This window comes from Crassostrea angulata, chromosome 5, assembly GCF_025612915.1.
Source record: "Crassostrea angulata isolate pt1a10 chromosome 5, ASM2561291v2, whole genome shotgun sequence".
NCBI lineage: Eukaryota > Metazoa > Mollusca > Bivalvia > Ostreida > Ostreidae > Magallana > Magallana angulata.
Window position 1 is genome coordinate 54265032 of NC_069115.1, and position 21942 is coordinate 54286973.

At 31.5% G+C, this 21942-nt stretch overlaps 1 protein-coding gene across 1 annotated transcript; it reads left to right on the forward strand.

Moving 5' to 3' along the window:
• Nucleotides 1-2594: 2594 nt before the first annotated feature.
• Nucleotides 2595-20846, forward strand: LOC128182721 (pyridine nucleotide-disulfide oxidoreductase domain-containing protein 1-like). The gene is made up of 14 exons (XM_052851451.1): nt 2595-2749; nt 4998-5078; nt 5630-5749; nt 6460-6531; nt 8095-8151; nt 12322-12395; nt 15254-15417; nt 15724-15815; nt 16208-16322; nt 17465-17577; nt 18582-18704; nt 19491-19628; nt 20123-20195; nt 20611-20846. Exons 1-14 carry the CDS (start codon nt 2690-2692, stop codon nt 20784-20786), a joined length of 1458 nt encoding a protein of 485 aa, XP_052707411.1. The 5' UTR covers nt 2595-2689; the 3' UTR covers nt 20787-20846.
• Nucleotides 20847-21942: the final 1096 nt, after the last annotated feature.

Genomic DNA, 21942 nt, shown 5'->3' on the forward strand with positions numbered 1-21942 from the left:
CTCTCTCTCTGTATTTTGTGTTTTGTGTTTTTCTTTGTTATTTGTTTTTGTTTTTATTTGTTCTGGAATAAAATCTTCATTGCGCAAAGTTTGTTGTGGATGAATGTAATAAAAATTCACTTATATGAACATTTAATCCTCGGAATTCGTATGATTTTGTAACGATTTAGTGAAGCACAATCTTCTTTCAAGATATTAGATAATTTTGCATTAAAAATCTATGCTGTGATTACAGTTACAAAATGAGTAACCGCATACACACGTGCTGACATACATGTATAACACGTGCTGACATACATGAATATGTACGTATTTTGTGCTAAGCTTAATATAATTATGAAAATGTTTAAAATGGTTTGATTTTTATTTTAGCAAAGACAATGAATTCAATTTAATTTTGCAGAACTGATTGATGATGCCATCAATAATTGCCCGGGAAAATTGTTCAGTAAACATTGTTTAATCTAACGAAAAAATGAGTTAAAGTTTCCGGGAATGTCATCGCGGTATTGTGTGACACAGGAAAAGGAAAGAAGTCGAAACTTTTTAAAAAGTACCATTTTAATTTGCTAGCCAAGGCCTTTGATCCGCTCCTCTCCAATCCTCTACAGGAATGGAGTGGATCGTGAACGTTTTGCTATAGTAAATGAAAATTATGATTAAGATACATGTGGATGTAGTTATACATAACATTTTAAGGTACATGTATACATAGTATTGTATCTAAAAATAATAATGTATCTAAAATAGTAATGTATCTAAAAAATGTTATGAATATTTACATATTGCATGTATGTACAATTATTTTTTCATGTAATTACTCATGACATTGTTCATGTATGTACCAAATGTTCATTTGCCTTTACTGAAATTATAATGTAAAAATCATTGCTTTCATTGGAAAAAAATCGGAAATTAAAAAAAATGACCAAACAAAAAAAAAAAAAAATCTCGAGAGACAAGATCTATGTGAAATAAGAATTATCAATACATGTACCGGGACGCGCAAATCATTGAAAACTACCATCGGGTGCCAATACAAATTAAAAGATATATATGTATAATACATGTATATTGTATAAAAATATATCATTATTATTATGTATTTGATTAAGTGTGTTTGCATGAAACATATTGCTCTAAATGGAAATTACAGGTCAATGTTGAATAATCAAAAGTTCTTATATTTAATTCAAATTGTAAATCTTGTATTAATGAATTTACTTATGATGGAAATTTACTTCAAATTCTGTCAAATATTGTTATTTTGGTTCAACTTTAAAATGTAATGGAAGTTTTAACTTTGCAAGAGCAGTTCTTATGGAAAGGGCCAGAAAAGCTGACTTTAAGATCAAGTAGACAATTGGACTAGATAACTCGTGTAAACTTTTAGAAAAACTTTTTGACTCTTAAGTTACACAGTTCCTCTCCATTGTAGTGAGATATGGGGTTTATTTTGTTATAGAAACGTTTCACATGAAATTCGTCAAGGCAAGGAAATTTTAGGTGTACACAGTAGAATTTTTCTACTTGCAGAGCAGAATTAACTAATTAGACTACTTTTATGGACTAGAATACATATTTCAAGCATAAATTAAAGTTTTGGAACCATATTTTTACCTCTGAAATTACACTGGTGTTCAAAATCTATAAAACAACAGTTTTTACAAATTCATGGACAAAAAAGCATTTTTTTAAAATTATTAACAATTAAGGATTTCATGTATTTTCGACAAAGACAGTTCAATAAAGCCCTTTTTATCAAGTTTAAAACAAAGATTAACAGACCAGTGTTCACAGGAGGAGCATTAAAAAAAATAATTTATCAAAGCTTTAATTTTATTAAGCTGATTTTGGTAATTTTGAACGGTGTTCTTGTGTTGATGTATTTAAAAGGAAAGAAGAGAGATCAGGTTTTAATAGTTTGAAATTAAGTCACATAATCTTGCCATAGAAAAAGGTAGATACTTATCTATTCCAATACATGAAAGACTTCGTAATTTCTGTAACACTGGAGCAATTAAAGATGAATTTCATTCGTTATCTAGCTGTTCTAAATGTATTCTTTTGACGACAAGTTTTGAAAAAAAAATACATATACGTGTTTTCATACTATATAAAAAAAAATGAATAGAAATACAGAAATAGAAAATTAATATATTTTTTTTAAAATGTCAGACATCCTTAAGGCCAAGTTCTGTTTTAATAATTATAAATCTATAACAGTGTTGAAAATAACTCTCTCATTTTTCAATAAATGTACAAGCAATGCACTAGCTTAATTGTCAAAACTCTTTCTCCTCTCATATGAATGTGAAATACAATGATATATCTTTCATACTGATATGTAATAAAAAGAATATACTTCTGTTCATGCATGTGTAGGGCCTTTTCCAATTATTTTAATTGTGTTTGCACCCACAAAATATCTGTATTTATAAAAAAAAATTACCACTTTTGAATCGTATTCTATTTGGAGAAAATTAATGGGGGAAAATGAACACACTATATATTTATATTATGATGACACAAAAAACATAAAGCTCCGGAACATCTTCCTAACGCAACCCTGCTTTTATAATTACATCCGGGCATTTCCAAGATGGATGCGCCCTAGTGTAACATAAATAACAAAAAATATCGTTGTCTATACCAATGGCGCTTGTGATTGCATTCTGAAATTGTTCGTATGATGACTAAATACGTTGTAGTCGGTGGTGGGATAGCAGGAGTAACTTGTGCCGAAACTGTAAGTTTATTTTATACCTACAGCATAGCTGTCGATTTTCTTTCATCACAGCAGTATTGGGCAGTGTTGGGTTTTAAGGTTTGACCGTTCGTTTGGGTGAACACAGAAGAAAACTTATAGATAATTTGCATTAACTAGACTAACCCCCCCCCCCCCCCCCCCCCGCCTAACATGATTGTATACTCGCAAATACCCCACCTCCTTGCGCGGATCCAGAAATGTTTTACGGTTTGACCGTTCTTAACTAGACCTCCCCCCTACCTATAGTCTGTCCCAAGATATTTTTGCCGCATATTTTCTATAATTATTCAATATTTATAAATACCTCTTGGTTCAGACGATGTTCATTCAATAGTATGAAAAAATCCCAAGATTTCCCCTTTGAAACGCCCCCTCTAGCTTGTCGGGTATCAGTACACGGCTAAAATAAAAAGTCTACGAGGTTTTTCCATTGCCAAGGAGATGAAGACGCCCGGATGATAACGTTGAAAAATTGTGCGAGGTGTCCGGAGTATTTCCGAATGGAGAAAAGATGTCAACATTCCCCATTATAAATCTCCGTAGGAAATCTGTTTTCGTTCCTGTGAATTTTTACGAGGGAAAAATGATAATGTGTGAATGAAGTTATCTTTGGAATTTTCCCTTTCATCGATTTTAATTGCACTTCAGTCACAGGTATGTGTATTTTTATTAAAAATCGTTCAAATATGCAGCATATATATCTTGGGACAGAATATAACATGATTGTCTAATCACAAATATCCACCCACTTTGCAATGAGGGGGGGGGGGGGGGGGGGTTCTGAGGGATATTAGAGTTTCTCGGGGGGGGGGGGGGGGGGGGGGGCATAATTTAGGTATTAATTTTACTATGAAAATTTAAGATATATGAATTTTCCTGTGGGGTTCCATGTCTTTCGTGCATGCCCCCAATTTTTTATTCAAATTTGGTCCCATCCTTATATCAGTACTGGTAATCCAAATTCCTAATTGCAGAGAATTTGACGACTTGTGACGGAAATTATATTTCTTAATGTCTTGATATTTTTTTAATGCTAAACATGTTTTAGCATGTGCCCCTCCCCCTTTTTATGGTGTGTAACATCCCACAACCTCCACTTTAAGGTTTTTGCTTCAATACTTGCGCATGTCAGACCATGCAACCTCTATATGTGTTATATACATAAATGTCCATATTTGTCCATCACAAAACTGAGTTGCAGTCAATGGAATAAAAGTTAGATTTGTTAACCTACCCAATCTGTATGACAATACTCACACTGAATTACGCTTAAATTGACATGACAGTACTTAAAGCATGGAACATGTCTATCTTCATATCTTTTTAACCAAAATAGAATAAGAAAAGCAAAATATCAGTCAAGGGGTTGTGCACTGAATGAGCTAAGTACATGTGACCTTGAATTTTTCACACATATTTTGAATAAAAATACAGATGCTTGACCAGTCCACCTGTACATTTTTACACAGGAAATATTGTGTGTTTATTTAAGAAAGGATTCTCAGAAGATTTAATCACGTACGAACCAAGTTCATATCCCAGTTAACTCTTTAACAATGCTGTTTATTACTTATATTTATACATTTGAAAAAGGAAAAATATTAAATCCTTCAGAATTATTAGAATTACCATGTTTTATGTGCATGTATACTATAATCCAACCGTCAAACGACAAGCACATGCCGTAATCATTGTGATGTCATTAAAAAAATTCACACTGAGTTAAAGGTTTTCGCTATTCTACAGGTTCATATAAGGAAACATATTTGCAAATGTAAATATTGTAACTTATATTCACAATATTCATTTTGTACTACAATGGGGGTCATTTTATTTAGTTATATTTAGGAAGGATGAGTTTGGTAGATGGTGAATGACTATTTAATATTACTGATGATTTAAAAATGATGTATTAAGTCACATGGTCAAAGAATATAGATATCTAACAGGGTGGAAGAAATATTCATTGACCAGAACTAGATTTGAACCCTGCCCGTCTGAATCTCTAGTCATGTGCTCTACCAACAGAGCTGTATATCCATCAGCGATTGAATCGGTCTGACCATCACATAAAAGGGCTATGATGTAATAACTCCAAATAGATATAATGGCAGATAATTATACAGATATTGGAGAACATACCGGTAGATAATAGATGTGAATACTGTTTTGTGTGGTAGATAGGATGTAGGGCAGATAAATGATGAGTTGACCTGGATTTTTTCAGTTGTCATCCTTGTGCCCAGAAGATGAAATTCTTCTCATCACTGCTTCACCTTTGATAAAAGCCATCACAAATTATAAAAAGGTGAGACTAACATGGATTGGTAATGAGTGTTATAATAAAATGTTCAAACAGCAAAGTAAAAAAGAATTAATTTTTTGTACTTAACATTTAAAGAATTTTTAAAATTCCATACGGTATTCAATATGTCCCATAGTTTTTTCTGACTTTTTTTGCCATAACAATAAGTAAAAGTATTGTTACTTTAACATGTGTTCATCAGATTGGTATGGATGTATTTCTAATTATTTTTGCTTTTTTCAGGGTTTTTATTTTCATTTGTTTTATCTCTGAAGTTTATACTATTCCAAATATATACAGTAAACATATTACATTTGGCTGTGTATTCTATTTAGCGTTTTTGACGGAAAACGTTGTCTGCTAAATCAAGTACACCACCAGATGTAAAATATATCAGTAGATAAATAGGTACAATGAGAAATGCTCTAAATCAAATCCATACTTACTTGTTAAAAAATCATATTCCACTAAATATCATACCCTCTAAATATAATATGTTTACAGTATTGTAACAAAAGTACTGAACATATTACAATATTTATCCGTATATTTAGATCACTAAAACATTGGAGGAATTCGATGTGGAAGAGAGGCCAAATATTTCATTACAGTCCAAATGTGAGAATGTTAAAGTGGTCCAGAAGAGTGTCAGTTCCCTCGATGCCAAGTCACATGTAAGTAACCAGGATGAGATACTGTAAGTGTCTTCAACAATGAACATGCAGGGTCACGTGTAAAGCCATTTCATAATGATTATTCGTGCAACTCATTTTACTATCCCACAATTTAGATAAATGTTCTTTAATATCACTGTCTGTGGATATAATATTTAGTCTGTTGTAGTAAAACTGTGATACTCATAGCTATATATTACATGTAAGACTGCAATCACCAGTAGCCAGATAACTTTTTTTTTTGCTCATTTTATTTAAGATTCGTTGTTCTTGTACCGGTACTAGGTCACTGATAACAAAGGTTTTTTAGTCCTTCATCAAACAGTCTGACAAAAACACACCTGACTCTGGAAGTGAATTTGATATTGAAAGCATCAGCTTGTTTTAGTTATTTCAGAAATATTACATTCATTTTATTCAACAATTTTTGTTAGATTTTAAGTCGCTTTTCAAGAAATAAAAAAATGTTCTAGCCAACTGACCCAAAAGTCATGAGATGATGAGAGTGCAAAAGAACAACTTTTTAATGGTGGACTTTTTCAGAAGCTGCTCATTAATTGACTTCTAACCTTCTATAGCCTAGGCTATCGGGGGCCAGTGCGTTTTTTCAAAAAGCATGGGTTCCATCACTCTCTCTAAATCTCTATTAAACAAAGTGAAAGCAGTTCAAAGATCAGTTAATTGTGGTTTTTATGTTCGATGTGTTTCAGGTTCTGAGGCTAGATGACGGACAGGAAGTGGTCTATCAGAAAATTTGTCTCTGCACCGGCGGCAAACCCAAGGTACCACGTCTCTCAAACTTTGTCTTGTTTTTTTTTGTTATCTGATGCCAAATTTTTTTTTTAACACATGTGTATTTATAGTATATTTGTTAACAGAAACTTCTGTAACTTCTTTACAAAAGTTGATCATAACCAAGCGAAATTTTTAAACTATTGTCTGTCCCAAGATATTTATGCCACACATTTCCTTAAATTGTTATTCCGAGTGGCTTTTGAATGGAGAAAAGACGTCAGCATCTCCAATTTTAAATCTCCGTAAGAAATTTGTTTTCATTCCTGTGAATTTTTCCGAGTGAGAAAAGATTACATGTGAATGAAATTATCTTGAATATTTTCCCATATTCTATTCCATTTGCACTTTTTTCACAGGTACATGTATTTTTATTAAAAATCATCCAAATGTGCGACAAATATCTTGAGACAGACTGTAATGGTACTTATTTCACTGAGAACATGAAATACTTCTCACAGTTATCAGAAGTCTCTGTGTGGCATGTTTATTCAACACACGTATATAAATTAAGTTTTTACTTAATATGTTATACAGCACTCCAGAACCATTTAGGCTCTTTATGCTCTAAAAACTGCAAAAAGTTACTATTAAAATAAGACATGTAGAAATTTGTTATTTTCATATAATTTCATTTAATTTTCTACACATAAAATCAGAAAATATGGAACATAGTTTTTAAAAATGATGCTCATTTGTGCAAAATCTTAAATTACTATTTATGTAACATCAAGCCTATTAATATGAGTTGCATGTGCGTCATATGACATGTTATGTGTGATATAGATTCATTTATCTAGCAAATCAAAATAGGGGTAACAACCAGAATTAAGTTATGATTGAATAAGAACAAAGGCAGTCAGGGGATTGTACTGCTGCATGCATGCATTGATAATGAACACAATTCTCACATTTGACGGTAGTTGGTTTTAGGGGCATGGAGTTGAAAAGTTGAAGTGTTTGCATAAAAATAAAATTGTATTTTATCTTTATAAACACAATGACATTTTGGCCTTCCAGGAGTGTTAATTTTGCGGGGCATCTATCATAAATATTTTTCCTATTTAAAGTATTTTTTCCCAGCTTACTTTGACACGACCAATAAAATGAAGGGAAGAAAGCACCTGCGTAGGTTTTCCCCACTCATAATACATGTACTTATAAAGTTAACAAAGCAATAGAAGTTATGTTTTAATGAAATCTACTGGGAAGTGTTAAATGATTTTGATAATTCTGAATCAAACGAATCTCAGTAGATTAATATAATCTACTCTTTAAAGTCCCATGGACCCCTTTTGATTTATAACATGGACATACATATGGTAAAAATATTTGAAATACACTCTTATTTCAGTTAAAATACCAAAAAAACCTCTCAGAAAAATGAACTTAGCCATCTGCCCGCTTACAAATCTTAAGAGTGAATAGTAATAAATAGTACAGAAATTGTTTAAGATATAACCACATGTTAAATAAGTGCATCTTTTGATATTTTCTATACCCGAACATGAAGTATTTTATATCAATATGATTTTTTTTGTGTCACTTTACAGCTTATTGCAGACCAAAACCCATATGTAATCGGGATCCGCGATACTGAAAGCGTGCAGGTAGGACATAATTTATATTTAATTTAGTACATGCATTAAATTGATAGCATGATTCATTTAAAACATGGAAGAAATGTCAGATGTGCAGAAGAAAAACATTAAAAAGTAAAATGTATTGAATTATTTAGTAATTTAACTGTTTGATTCATCTTTATTAATAGAATTCATGTGACAGTAAATATAAATTGTTTGATACTTACAATGACTTAAATTAATTTTCAGTTTAAGAAACAGAACTTGAATAAATGAAATGCCATGTAATGTCAGCATTTCACCATTAATCTAATAATCAAAGTACTGATAGTACTGGAAAGCGGTTAGCAAGCTTTTTTGGAAGACAAGTATTGGCAATAAATTTCATAATTTATGTATGATTAGCCAATATTTTCCAATGTGTTTTCTAAATCTGGCCAAAATATCAGTTAATGCCTGCATCATTTAAATAAACAACCACTTGGATCTTAAATAAAAATGTGAATTTGTCATTTTTGTTCCAAAAAAGTGTACAATTACATTAAATGAAGATCGACCTCTTTGAACCATCATTGGATGCTTTGATGAAGCATCTGGATTGCATAATAGTTTTGATTACATGACATCAAGCCTGTAGCTTATTAGCTAACCATATATACCTACTTTTTTTTTTTTTATTCACATATAGAAAATTGAAATTTCAATGTAACAAATTGATTCCCAGGCACAGGGGCAAAAAACTATAGAAAACTTTTACAAAAAATTACAAGAAATTTAGCACATTGATCAAATATTTATGAGGCAATATTTACATTCCAAATATTTTTTGCATGTAAAGTGTGTGAAAAGATACTGCAGTTATAAGACTGTACCACACACAGGGTACTCAAAGGTTAGAATGACTAGTTTTATTATGACGTCACAAACGTTGAACGCTCTAGAATGCAACGTCACAAGCGAGAATCAAAGTTCACGCTTGTGGCTGTTACAGTGGCTCTTCTATTACTTTGAACTTACCCTTAGGATAAAACAGAAATTTTGACATAAAAATCACATTTGCAGACAAGAAAAAAAGTTTAAAAAATGTAAATATAAGCATTAAATCATTATTTTTTGAAAGATATAGTCTCATAACTGCAGCGGTGTGTGCATACAAATTTTCATAACGCGCTAGCGCGCTTTATTCAATTTGCATGCACACACCGCTGCAGTTATGAGACTATATCTTTCAAAAAATAATGATTCAATACTTAATTATCAATACCTCTCTTCCATCCCTATTCCCTCTCACCCATGGATTATTTTTTTTTTCAAATTTAACTAAACTGCATGTACTAGTGCATTACAAGACAATATGATTTTGATGTTTTAGGGTAGAGAATCTTTGGACAAAAAATTTTCATCTCTCTTTTTACAGCAGGTTTACAGAGGTAAATGTTTTAAATAATTCGGGGGAAAACATGACCTAGGACAATTGCAAACTCTAGACTTAGTGAAAAATTAGTGAAACTAAATGATTTCAGATGTCAAAAATTGAATAAGGGTTTTCTATTCTTAGAGAACAGGTATGGGAAAATAAATTAAAAAAAAACAACATTTTATTCAATACATGTACTGGATTAATACCTCTATATTGAGCTCATACCAATTACTGGAAATTCTTCTATTTGATCCCCTTTCTCTGTTGTAACAAAATGCTCTGGTTGACATTTTTAACATTCACAAAACACATGGATCCAATTTATTAATATTTTATCCAGATTTAAATAGAGAACCTTTTCTTATATAAAGTACAGCAATTTAATTTATCAAATACTGTATGTAAAAACCATCAATATTTGATGAAAAAGAATTGAAGCAAGCAGTTTTTGTTATTAAACTATACAACAAAGTACTATTCTGGACTAAAAAGCATGGCCTCAGTATGTTTTCTGATAGGAATTTACAATGCATATACTGGTAGCTACGGTATATATTATTTTCATATAAATTTGATATTTTTGATTTTATGCTGCGATGGTAAAGATTTTCTATTCTCTATGTATAATTTTCTTCATATCATGATTAGACACATTATCCACATTATCAGTTTTTGAAAAATCTAGCATTAATTAATTTAACTTTGTTTCATTTGAATCTATTAATATTGTCTTTGATGAAAATCAATGTAAAGAGTTTTAAGAATATATGGTAAAATTATTAGCAGAGGGACGTTACACCTTAACTCTCTTAAGGATTTATACACCACTGTCTCTGATAATGTTTTAGTTCTTTGGGATAATGATAAGGCAGGAACATTGTAGATTTGTTTAAGATAAAACATTGTAGGTACATTTTTGTTCTGATGTAGTAGGGCATTAAGCCTCCACAGTTAAACTGCTCTATATGTTGTCTTTGGGAGTACATGTAGATCAGTACAGTGCGTAAGTGTCGGTATTTTCTTCACATTTACCAAAACACTAGTAACGCCTGAAGCACCTGCGATGAAGTTAGTCTCAGACACGTGTGAAGGTCAAGGCAATTTTTTTCTGCATGGAGATATTGATTTCTTAATTAGCAAATTTGAATCTACGATTGGACATGCATAACCATACTTATTATTATACAGATACATAGTCTAATTTAGAAAATTTATTTTGTACATTTACTCATAAACCTGTAGTTTCCATTAATACAACAGATCACAGAGAGAGAGAGAGAGAGAGAGAGAGAGAGAGAGAGAGAGAGAGAGTTAATAATAAGGCATTAACATTGTTGATTTTTCTGAGATACTAAAATACCATTTAGATAATTTTTGTTTACTAGATGTACTAGTAGGGCATTAAGCCTCCACAGTTAAACAATCTGTATGTTGTCTGTGTAAGTGAAGGTACATGTAGATCAGTACAGTGCGTAAGTGTCGGTGTTTTCTTCACATTTACCTGAAACACTAGTAGCACCTGAAACACCTGTAATGACGTCAGACACATGTGGAAGTCAAGGCTATTTTTTCTGCATGTAGATATTGATTTCTCAATTAGCAAATTTGAATCTACAATAGGACATGCTTAACCATACTAATTATTATACAGATACATAGTCTACATTAGAAATTTAAAATCTACTTTGTACATTTACTCATAAACCTGTTACAGTTAATGGAAACTACAGTAGTTTCCATTAATACAACAGATCAGAGAGAGAGAGAGAGAGAGAGAGAGAGAGAGAGAGAGAGAGAGAGAGAGAGAGAGAGGTTCTGATATATTGGTTAGGCATGGAAACCTCCACAGTTAAACCAATCTGTATGTTGTCTGTGTGGAGGTACATTTGGATCAGTACAGTGCATAAGTGTTGGTATTTTCTTCACAATTACCACCTAAAGCACCTGCGATGAAGTCTGAGTCTCATGCACACTCTTGTGAAGGACAGGGCTATTTTTTCTACATTGAGATATTGATTTCTTGAATACATATCCATTTATATATACATATACAAAGTCAAAAATAGAACAAGAGGCCCATGGACCACATCACTCACCTGAGCAATGACAATAGTGAAGTAAAAAAGATCCTGTATAAAAAGATTTTCAAAATATTTCTACACATATTCTTATGCTAAACATTGAGTCTCTTTTGAAACTGGATGATTTCATATAGTCATATTACACAATGACCCTTCATTTGAACAAACTTAGAAGCCCTTAAACCAAGGGTGCTTTGTGCCAAGTTTGGTTGAAATTGACCAAGTTGTTTCTGAGAAGAAAATGAAACTGAAAAGTTTACAACAACATCAACTGACAAGTTTTGATTAGAAATTCACAAGAGCCTTTGGCTCAGATGAGCTAAAAATGGTGTTTTTAGTACTGAACCTGTAGTTTCCAGTGCAACAGATCAGAGAGAGAGAGAGAGAGAGAGAGAGAGAGAGAGAGAGAGAGAGAGAGAGAGATATTAAATATTGCAACCATATAACTCAACTGCAGAGAATTGAGAGGGATGTGTTAGTCACCATTGAGATAGATTAAAAAATTATTAATTCTTATAACTACTATAATAATGTTTGATTGACAATATTATACATCAAATAGGACAAAAAGACCAACTATGTCCCAGTTGTTTAAAATTTTCCATATTCTGAATATTTAATATATACATCTTTTATCCTGTTTAGAACTTTATCCTGCTTAGAAGTTAACTGATCTTGCCTTTCTGTAATCAACAGGAGTTTCAGAAGCGGCTCTCAACAGCCAGAAGGGTTATGGTGGTAGGCAATGGTGGAATTGCGACGGAACTTGTGTGAGTTAAAAATAACATAAACATTTATATGGAATCATAAGAATCCATGATGGTTCACTTTTCATAGATATCATTGACCCCTTTTATGTCAAGAAATTAAGAGGCACATTATTATTTTAGTCCCAAAAGGTTTTTTTTTTCTTCACAAAATTACATCTTCATGAACCATAAAAAATAGACCATCAATGAAAACTAATTATTACACAACAATTTCAAAGGTGGATATCATAATGAGAGCTGAGAATATACCTGAGAAGCATGTACATGTCATTGAATAATTGAAACAAATATTTATCATGCAGGATGTAATTGACACCAGGGAATGGAAAATTCCCAATGATGTTGTGGTTTTTATAACAAATACAAAAGAGAAATGTAAAGGATGGTATTTCCAAGTAAATTAAAAATCTTCAGGGGATGGAATCTTATTAGACATTTTGTACTAATAACAAGTAGATAACTTTATTTGATCGAATTTCATTTGATTTTGTGTTGCAAAAAGAAGGGCAATAGACTTTTATAGACGTAAAAAAATAATTAACAGTTTGCAATTAAAATGAATATGAAGAAGAATTATTTTCACAGTGTCGCATTAGTCATTACATGAATACATGTTGTTGTATGGTTCAGAGCATTGCTCACACTGAGACAACTCATTAACATTACTTGTTCTGATGAATAATTCATGTCCAGACCTGATTGGCCCCTTCACGATTTCACAAAGGTTATCTCACCAATGGCAGCACTGCTTCACATACTGAAGTGGCATGATCATAATTTACACTGTTCAAGTTTTGTTTTTCAATCTTGATGTTTACAAAACTAGTGGCTGTTTTCTATTTAGCACTCAATTTTTGTAAGCATAAACATTGCCTGATATTTCTGTACATTACTAAGAATTGTAAGCTGCTTACTGCATCTTGATTGTGACACCCAGAGTTTGGTTGACCATTGGATATATATTGGACACTGGACAGGTATTAGAAGCGCAATAAATGGGATTGTGGAGATTTCCTTTACAGTATTGTGAAGGAGCCACTATTGGAATAGTACTGCATATATTATTCATGAGTCAGATAAATAAAAATTTGCTAGTTGGATTAGGATCAGGAAGCATAAGTGAGACTGGTCATAAATTCAGTAATATGAAGCAAACTAAATTATGTTTGAGCTACACATGTGTATATCAAACTAATAAATATCAATTTTTAAAAAAAGCATGCCACACAGTATAATTATATTGAAAATATTCTAAATCGTGTACAGCCATATGTCAGATTAGTTTCCAAGTCATATTTTCAGTCATGTAAGATTGTTCTTCAGTTTAAATCAGAGATATATGTAACCTGTACAATACTATATACTGTACAGGTTTTCAGTTTGGAACAAACATAAAGATTTCATTTATGTTCGCATGAAATATTATTTTAGACCATACACAGGGCCCAATGTAGACTTTTGGACAAAGTCGCCAAATGGCAACCTACTTTGAATTTAACTTGCCATTTACAAATTCAGGTCACTAGTAGTAAAACTTACTGTAGTATTAAGATATCTAAATATTTTCTCCAATTAAGGTCAGACGACACGTTCCTCGAGAATCTTTTTTGTATCTCCTCGTAATAGAGAGTTCCAATAAAAAATAATTTTGTAATTATTTGAAAAATGATTAAAATTTAATTAGATGTGGTTATGTGTCTAGATGGCTGAGTGGTTAGAACCGTGGCCGCTCACTGCGAGAAGCGTATATGTTCTTGAGGTCGTGAGTTCCAATCCCCACTCCGGCCGAGATAGAGTTCCTATATAGTGAATTTTGCTGTGCTGTATATGTATTTATTTTTATATCAGCAATTCAAGTGTATTTTCAAGAAGATTATATAGGAATTTGCATACTCTAGTATTTTGCAGAAATGCCTGGTTAGGTACCCTAATTTTTTGCAAGAAAGCTTTTCAAAATAGTAGTAAACCATCAACAAATTCCTGGAAAAAGTTATATAAAATTGAGGAACGTGTCATCTGACCTTAAATATTATGTAGAAAATGATAAAAGAAGTGTATTTTTGAAAGGTTTATTATTTATTGTATACAGGGAAATATTTTCCCATTTTTGCTCCTTTTGCCCTCCTTGAAAAGAGGCAAATTTAAGACTGGGCAAATTGATTTGGCTCAAACTATCTTGTTTTAAACAGAACTTTGGTTGGGCAAATTCAAGACATGGCAAAACTCTTTGCAAGTGAAGAAAGGCAAAAATAACACTGGGCGAAAATAACCCTATACACAGTATTGCACGTTTCATGTCTGGAAAAAAAAACCAAAAATGGTTTCCTTCCATCCAATCATATCGGTCAAAAATGACACATCATACTTATTGTTGTAATATTTTCTGGCACTTGAAGTTTTCTTTTCCTTTGATTCTTTGAAGACAGGTCAACTAAATCTTCAAAATTGTACATCGTGTTTTAAAAATTTTATACAAAGTTCTTTCACATTGGCGTAACAAAATAAGTTAACCTTCTCATTATGTCTCACAAAATTTAGTAAAAATATTTGTCTTATGCAATTTTGCATATATTGGACGAAGACAAGCAATGTCATTTAAATAGTCCACCATTTTGTTTATTTTGAAAGATTTTGAGCCCTGATACATTATCTACATGTATATTATAACTGTCATTTCAAGTGCATCAGATCTATACATTTTTGGATACTTTTGTTGTGATAGTCTCCCTCAAGTTTAAGTGCAAATGTTTTTATATTTTAGAATTTTAATTGGTGATGTACTGTGAAAGAATTTCATAAACAGAGAATTCTTTATATGTACTGATGAGCTGATCCCTTCAGTTTTTGTTTGGGTTTAGGTATGAGATAGAAGGATGTGAAGTGATCTGGGCTATTAAGGACAAGTCTATCAGCAGTACTTTTGTGGACCCTGGGGCTGGGGAATTCTTTATGGCCGAGCTGAACAAAAAGAAAAAGACACAAGAAGTAAAACCCTCCAAACGGCTCAAATATACAGTAGATGGCAAGTCATTAATTATTTCTGTATGGTTAGATTGACAGGGGGGGGGGGGGGGGGTTACATGAACTTTAAATCTGATCTAAGTCAAGTTTATAGAAAATCCAATGCTAACACTGATTTCTAAAACTTCATGTTGAAATAGTGTTTTTGGTTGAAATTTAATTTTCTTGACTAACCTGTAATATCAAGTGCTAAGTTATTGATAAAAATCATTCTATTCATAACATGTTTTTGTTATGACAAGTAAAATGTTGTGTAACATACATTTTCAGTTTATATTATCAATAAAGTAATTTTTAATTTTAAAAGATATAAAAAAACCTGGGTCAGACAACTCACCAATCGGAGGAGCTCTAGGTCCTGATTGGTCAGCTGATTTATCCATGACGGGCACGCAAGAGGTGAATAATAGCTCTCTCTGTCTCTCTGTCTCTCTCTCTCTCTCTCTCTCTCTTGATCAAAATAAAGTCAGGTTGATGGGTTTTGTTAAAAAAGTTTTATTATAGTAAGTACTAGTACTTCTAGTATGAAACAAATACTTTTTACGGTGGATTTTAAAGAAAATTAAAACTTTTCATCCTATTTAGTAGTAGTGCCATTCTTCGATTGTTTTTATAATTATACATTAAATTTTACATACAATGCAATGTATTTTATTTGTAGAAAGTCAAAGACAATTTATTTTACCATCTACGCAAATGCTGGAATGAAAGAGTCTCATAACTATGTAGTTTAAAAGATGAAATCAATAAATGTTAACATATTAATTTATGTATTTTACCTAAAACGGCAGATCTCTCACTGTGTGACTGTAGAGAAATGTGTTGAGGTTCGGGCCATACACACCAAGCAGGAGTTTGAGGAGTCAGGCAAACGTTGCTGTGACTTGTCCGGCAATCCAGATCAAGGTCAGTGAAATGTTTTACATATTCAATATATGCTAAGGCTTACAATATTAACATTTTATGGAATATACATCAGGGTTCTGTAATTAAAATCTATAAAAGTGAATAACAGTAAGTACATTATGTAATATTCAGAACTTTTTAAATAGAATCCACTGTATAGGTTTTAAAAGATCTGATTAAAATATTTATAATTATTATGCCTTCTGTCAGTTTGTCACTATATATTCAATACTCATTTATTTTCGCATAGTATCAAAGGATTTATATAGCGTAAGCCTACTATGCCGAATTAGAGCACGGCAAATGTTTTCCACGAAAATCTTTCAAGCGCCGACAGCGGGATTCGAACTCACGACGCTAAAATCATATCAGCTTGAAGCCCAACGCGTTACCGCTACGCTGAATTAGCCGTTATAAACATTTACAGTATTTATATATATATATATATATATATATATATAACGTAGATATGTACGACTGACATCAAGACATTAAAATTATTCATTTTTCCAAAATCACTTCATTATTGACGGTAATTTTAAAGTTAAAGTTTCTGATAAACTTTTGAACAAATTGATTGAACATTTTACAAAGAAATTCTACATGAGAATCACAAAAACGCTTTTTTAAATGACGCTTGATAAAGAATGTACAAGAAAAAAAATTCAATGAGATTTCGTCTGCTAAACATTTCGAGTTTTCTTGGTAAGGTAAAACGTCTCTCATTTCTTGAAAAGAACATAAACCTTTGTTGACTTTTTATTGTACAACAACTTGTTGATTAAATAAACAATCAAATCAATTGATTAATTTGAAGAAAAAAAACAAACGCTTGCTTTTCCGGTGATTATTTTTAGGGATTTGTCAACACTCGAACCTCACAGCTACTTATAACAAAGCACGTCAGTATATTCAACAGTCGGCATAATAATAACAATAGTGTTGTGTTGTGCATGTACTATGCCTAAATAGTAGTCAGGGTTTGATACATAGTGCACTCGCCTCCGGCTCGTGCACTATGTATCAAACCCTGACTACTATTTAGGCATAGTACATGCACAACACAACACTATTATATAAATAGTACATTAGTATTGATCACTGGTTTTGAATAATACTTTCACAATGCTTTTGTATGACAGGTTCCTGGCCTATTTACATAGAGCTGACCAACGACAAGGTGTATGGCTGTGATTTTTTGGTCAGTGCAACAGGGGTGGTCCCAAATACAGCACCATTTCTACCCGGTAATCAGGTAATCCAGCTATAGAAGACTTACAAAGAAAGGGTTATTCCCTTAATATGAAGAAGTTACAGTAATAACAGGTGTAACATTCTTTGTTGTATCAGTTATTTTTTCATATTTTCAAAGATGTATATAGACTTGTGTAATAGATACATTTTATATATACATTTTATACATTATATACATGTACATATATATTATACATATATACATTAGATGTATATGTAGACCTTATCTGTGAGCCACGGGTTTAATTTATTAAACACTCTGTGTGTTCAAAATACATTTGGCTTCAAGTGTGGGCATTCTTCAGAACCTCTGCACAAATTGAAAAAAATATAACTTATTCTCGAAAGGAAGGCTTTTACCATATTTTTCATCAAGTGAATTTAATGATGATGACATTTTCTTAGAGATATAGTTAAAAAATAAAGACAGTAGAATACAATTCTAATGTAGATCACATAATAATGACAAAGTTTTCAATATCAGAAATAAATGGTCAAAAATAGAATGCTACATTGGTCATATATTTTGGATCAACCTGTTTACGATTGTGATATAGACCAAATCTTAGGATAAACCCTAATTACTTCTTTAAAAAACAATCTGTTTCATGAATTTTTTGTCCTTATCTCCAATGTACATTTATATGTTTTTTGAGTTTTGAGTTTTTATGTTTTGATAGGTATTATGCCATATATTTCTCCCCCAAATCTATATCAAACTGGTGTTTGCCTCATTCGTTGTAATGTAAAATGTCTTTATTGTTTTCCATGAAGGAAAACTGAAAATGATAAAGACCCACCAATATTACCAGTACATATGTATATTTTGTTAATTTTCATTGCCATTTCATAAAAAGGGGGTCGCCGTAGGTTTCGATATCAGAAACAGCTACAATAATAAAATGGCATTGTTTTACAAAGGTATGATTTTGATTTGGAATAATTTTTTACGAGTTGTTAAACCAGCTGAAAATGAAATGAATTTTCCATTATTTGGTAGAACAGTTTTTGTTAGCTGATGATTCTGGGATACGAGTAGATGACATGATGAGAACATCAGAAAAAGATGTGTATGCAGCTGGTGATGTTTGTACTGCAGGCTGGGAACCAGCCAAACACTGGTTGCAGGTAATAAAAGAGAACCAGTTTCATCATTAATACAATACTAATTATTCACTTATACATTGAATTCAGTTGCAATTTATTGGGTTTTAAACATAATAGCTTTCTTTGCTCAAAACCTGGCATGTATAGAACTTTATTTGAAACAAGCTTAATTGGGTTCAATTTTTGAGTTTTTGGTTTGAAACATATCTTCCCCCTTTTTTAACCATTTATAGAAATTTAGATGAAAAAAGTTCAATTATTTAAATATTAAAACAAAAAAAGCCATGCCCTTCTATATGCAAAATGCAGAAGTAGCAAATAGTATTTTCAAAAGAAATTTTTTTGTTTTAAAGGGGCATGGTCACGATTTTGGGCAAAAATTGTTTTTCCGATTTTAATGTTTACAATGTTTCAGTAAGGCATTTTTAATAGGCAACCAAAATTTGAGTGTCATTTGTTGAGTTATAAGCGAGTTATAGAGCTTACAATTATTTGCTATGTAAACAAAAAATTTGTTTACATTTTGAATGTAGAAGTAAAAATCCCAGTTTTATACATAAAATGAATGTGTTAAATGTTAGAAACTCTTTATTTATGCTTAAAATGAATAAGAGAATAAATCATCTTGAAAAAAAGAAATTAAACAATTCCATGATTTAAATACTGAATTTGCATACTATTCATTGAAAATATTTTCATGTCATTTCAGACTGTCACAAATACATGTACAATATTATCAACAATTTCTTTAAAATCATCTGCTTGTAAAAATGGTCCTATGAATAGCAGTGATATTTTTTTCTCTAGATGCGTTTGTGGTCCCAAGCAAGACAGATGGGAGCTTACTCGGCACAGTGTATGGTGGCTGACATGCAGGGTCAGCGCATTTCTCTAGATTTCTGTTTTGAAGTCTTTGCCCACGTCACAAAATTCTTCAATTATAAAGTGAGGTTTGCAACATATACAGTCAAATTTGTTATATAGAACTAGATGGGACTGTTTAAAAACTTCAAGATATCAGAGTATTCGAGATATCGAGGGTAAAATACTTTTTTAAAAAGTGGTTGGGACATATAAATCACTTTGAAATATCCATTGTATTCGAGATATAAGTGATCGAAATATCAAAGTTCAAATGTAGTAAATGCTTGTCTTAAATTCTTAAATCAGATATTCTTTGTGACAAGCTAATTCACATCATATGCTTTACCTATAATTACATTTGAAAGCATAACTCAACCAGAACAATGCTTTTGTACAAAAATGCTTTGGAAAATGATTATTATCATAATCTCTAAAGTCATAACGATAATGATTTGCTGTTACTAAAAAATGATGGAAAATTTATAAGTTTAAAGTTGATAAGATTTGAGGATATTGTTTAGAATGCGTGTTTATCCATAGAAAAATTCTGATATTTTTCGTAAATATCTCTTCAGGTCATTCTTCTAGGAAAGTTTAATGCTCAAGGCCTTGGACGTGATTATGAAATTCTACTGAGAGTAACGAAAGGTAAATTCAATCTCTTTAATAATCATAAATGATTTTAATTGGCATTTTCCTGTTATGAAAGAATGTGTGTAAATACTGTAGATTCCTAATTAAAAGCGAGAAATTAATATCCGCGTAAAATCGCTAGAAGCAACCCTCGCGGATTTTAAAATCTCGCTTTTATTTTTCAGAAGTTTTGAACTATAAGAATTTATAACAAAAAATTGGTGCTCGCGATTTTATGCTCTCGTGATTTGATACAAAACTGTGTAATCGCGGAATTGAGTACTCGCTGAAATAAAGAATTTACAATAATAGCACATAGTTCATAACTAAGCAGGAAACGTAATTCTGCCAGACTTTAAATTATGGATTCTCAACCCAATGCCAGCATGTTGTGAGTAATTTGATAGGATTTAATATTTGTTTTTATCAGGGTTAGAGTACGTTAAGGTTGTGCTACGAGACGGTCGGATGGAAGGTGCAATTCTAATAGGAGAGACCGATTTAGAAGAAACCTTTGAGAACCTGATTCTAAACCAGACAGATCTCACCCCTTTCAAAGATCATCTTTTAGATCCAGATATTGATATAGAAGATTTCTTTGATTAATAAATTTGTATTTATATGTGTAAATATTTGTAAATAATAAATTATATCGTAAGAAAATATCATTATGTTTTTTCTCTGAAAAGAAAAATCAAAATATTTTTACTACCAAAAAAATAAAGGAAATGAATATTGCTGGGCTATTCTGATATTGCTTGTCATAATCAGCGAAATAATCAGCCAATATAGTAAAACAGAGAATGCTTCCTACCTCACCAGTCGAAGTATATATTTTTACATAGCCTGATTTTGTTTTAGGATAGTTTTTATTATCAGTGATTAAAAGGCGCCCGAAGTTGAGCATTCTCTTATAAATTTTTTATCATAATATATTGGCCAACGTTTTACCGGGCATTTATGAACTTCACGTTTGCTTTTGCAGTATAGTTTCAAATGTGGTCGAAGAGGAGTTAAGTCTTTAAAAAACGTTTGAATATATTTTATTTTGAAACATGTAAGGTGACTTTTTGAATCTCCAACAACCTATAAGTGATTGGCATATGCAAGGTTTAGAATGAATTGGGCCTTCAATATCGTCACTTGAACTTAAAATGTTCAAATATTATTCTTTTTTGTTAAACCGGCCGAAACTCGGAGCCCGACCTGTAATCAATAGTTATATAGTCTCCTTGCCAACTGACATACTCAGTGCTTTAGTTAAGGCATTGTGGAATCAGTAACATTCGTTTCAACAAAACTCGTAACATTTCATAATTAAAGCGATTAAGTTTATCTCCAAACTGTGTCAGTTTTTTGATGATCTTGTGTCATTCGGGATTTAATATAGCATATATATTGTGAGCTTTTTGTGATCATTGTTATTTAATTAACCGTTGAAATCGAAAAAGATAAATATCCTAAAGCATTTGAACGTCTTATTTGTAAATCAAATACCGGTAAAAATCGGTTATCTAATTATATTATGATATCTTTAAAACCACCTATAAATCATATTTTTAACACGTTTGTGTTAAAATTAAACTAATGTAACCTGTAGTAACTAGAAAATGAAATCTTGTAATATTTGCTACTTGTAAATGTTTTAATGATGCACTATCTGTAATGAGTAAAAGATCGGAAACCCGATATTATACATCATGTTTGAAATTTGTTTCAATCGTTATACTGATAATATTAATAATATAAAGAACATGAAAAA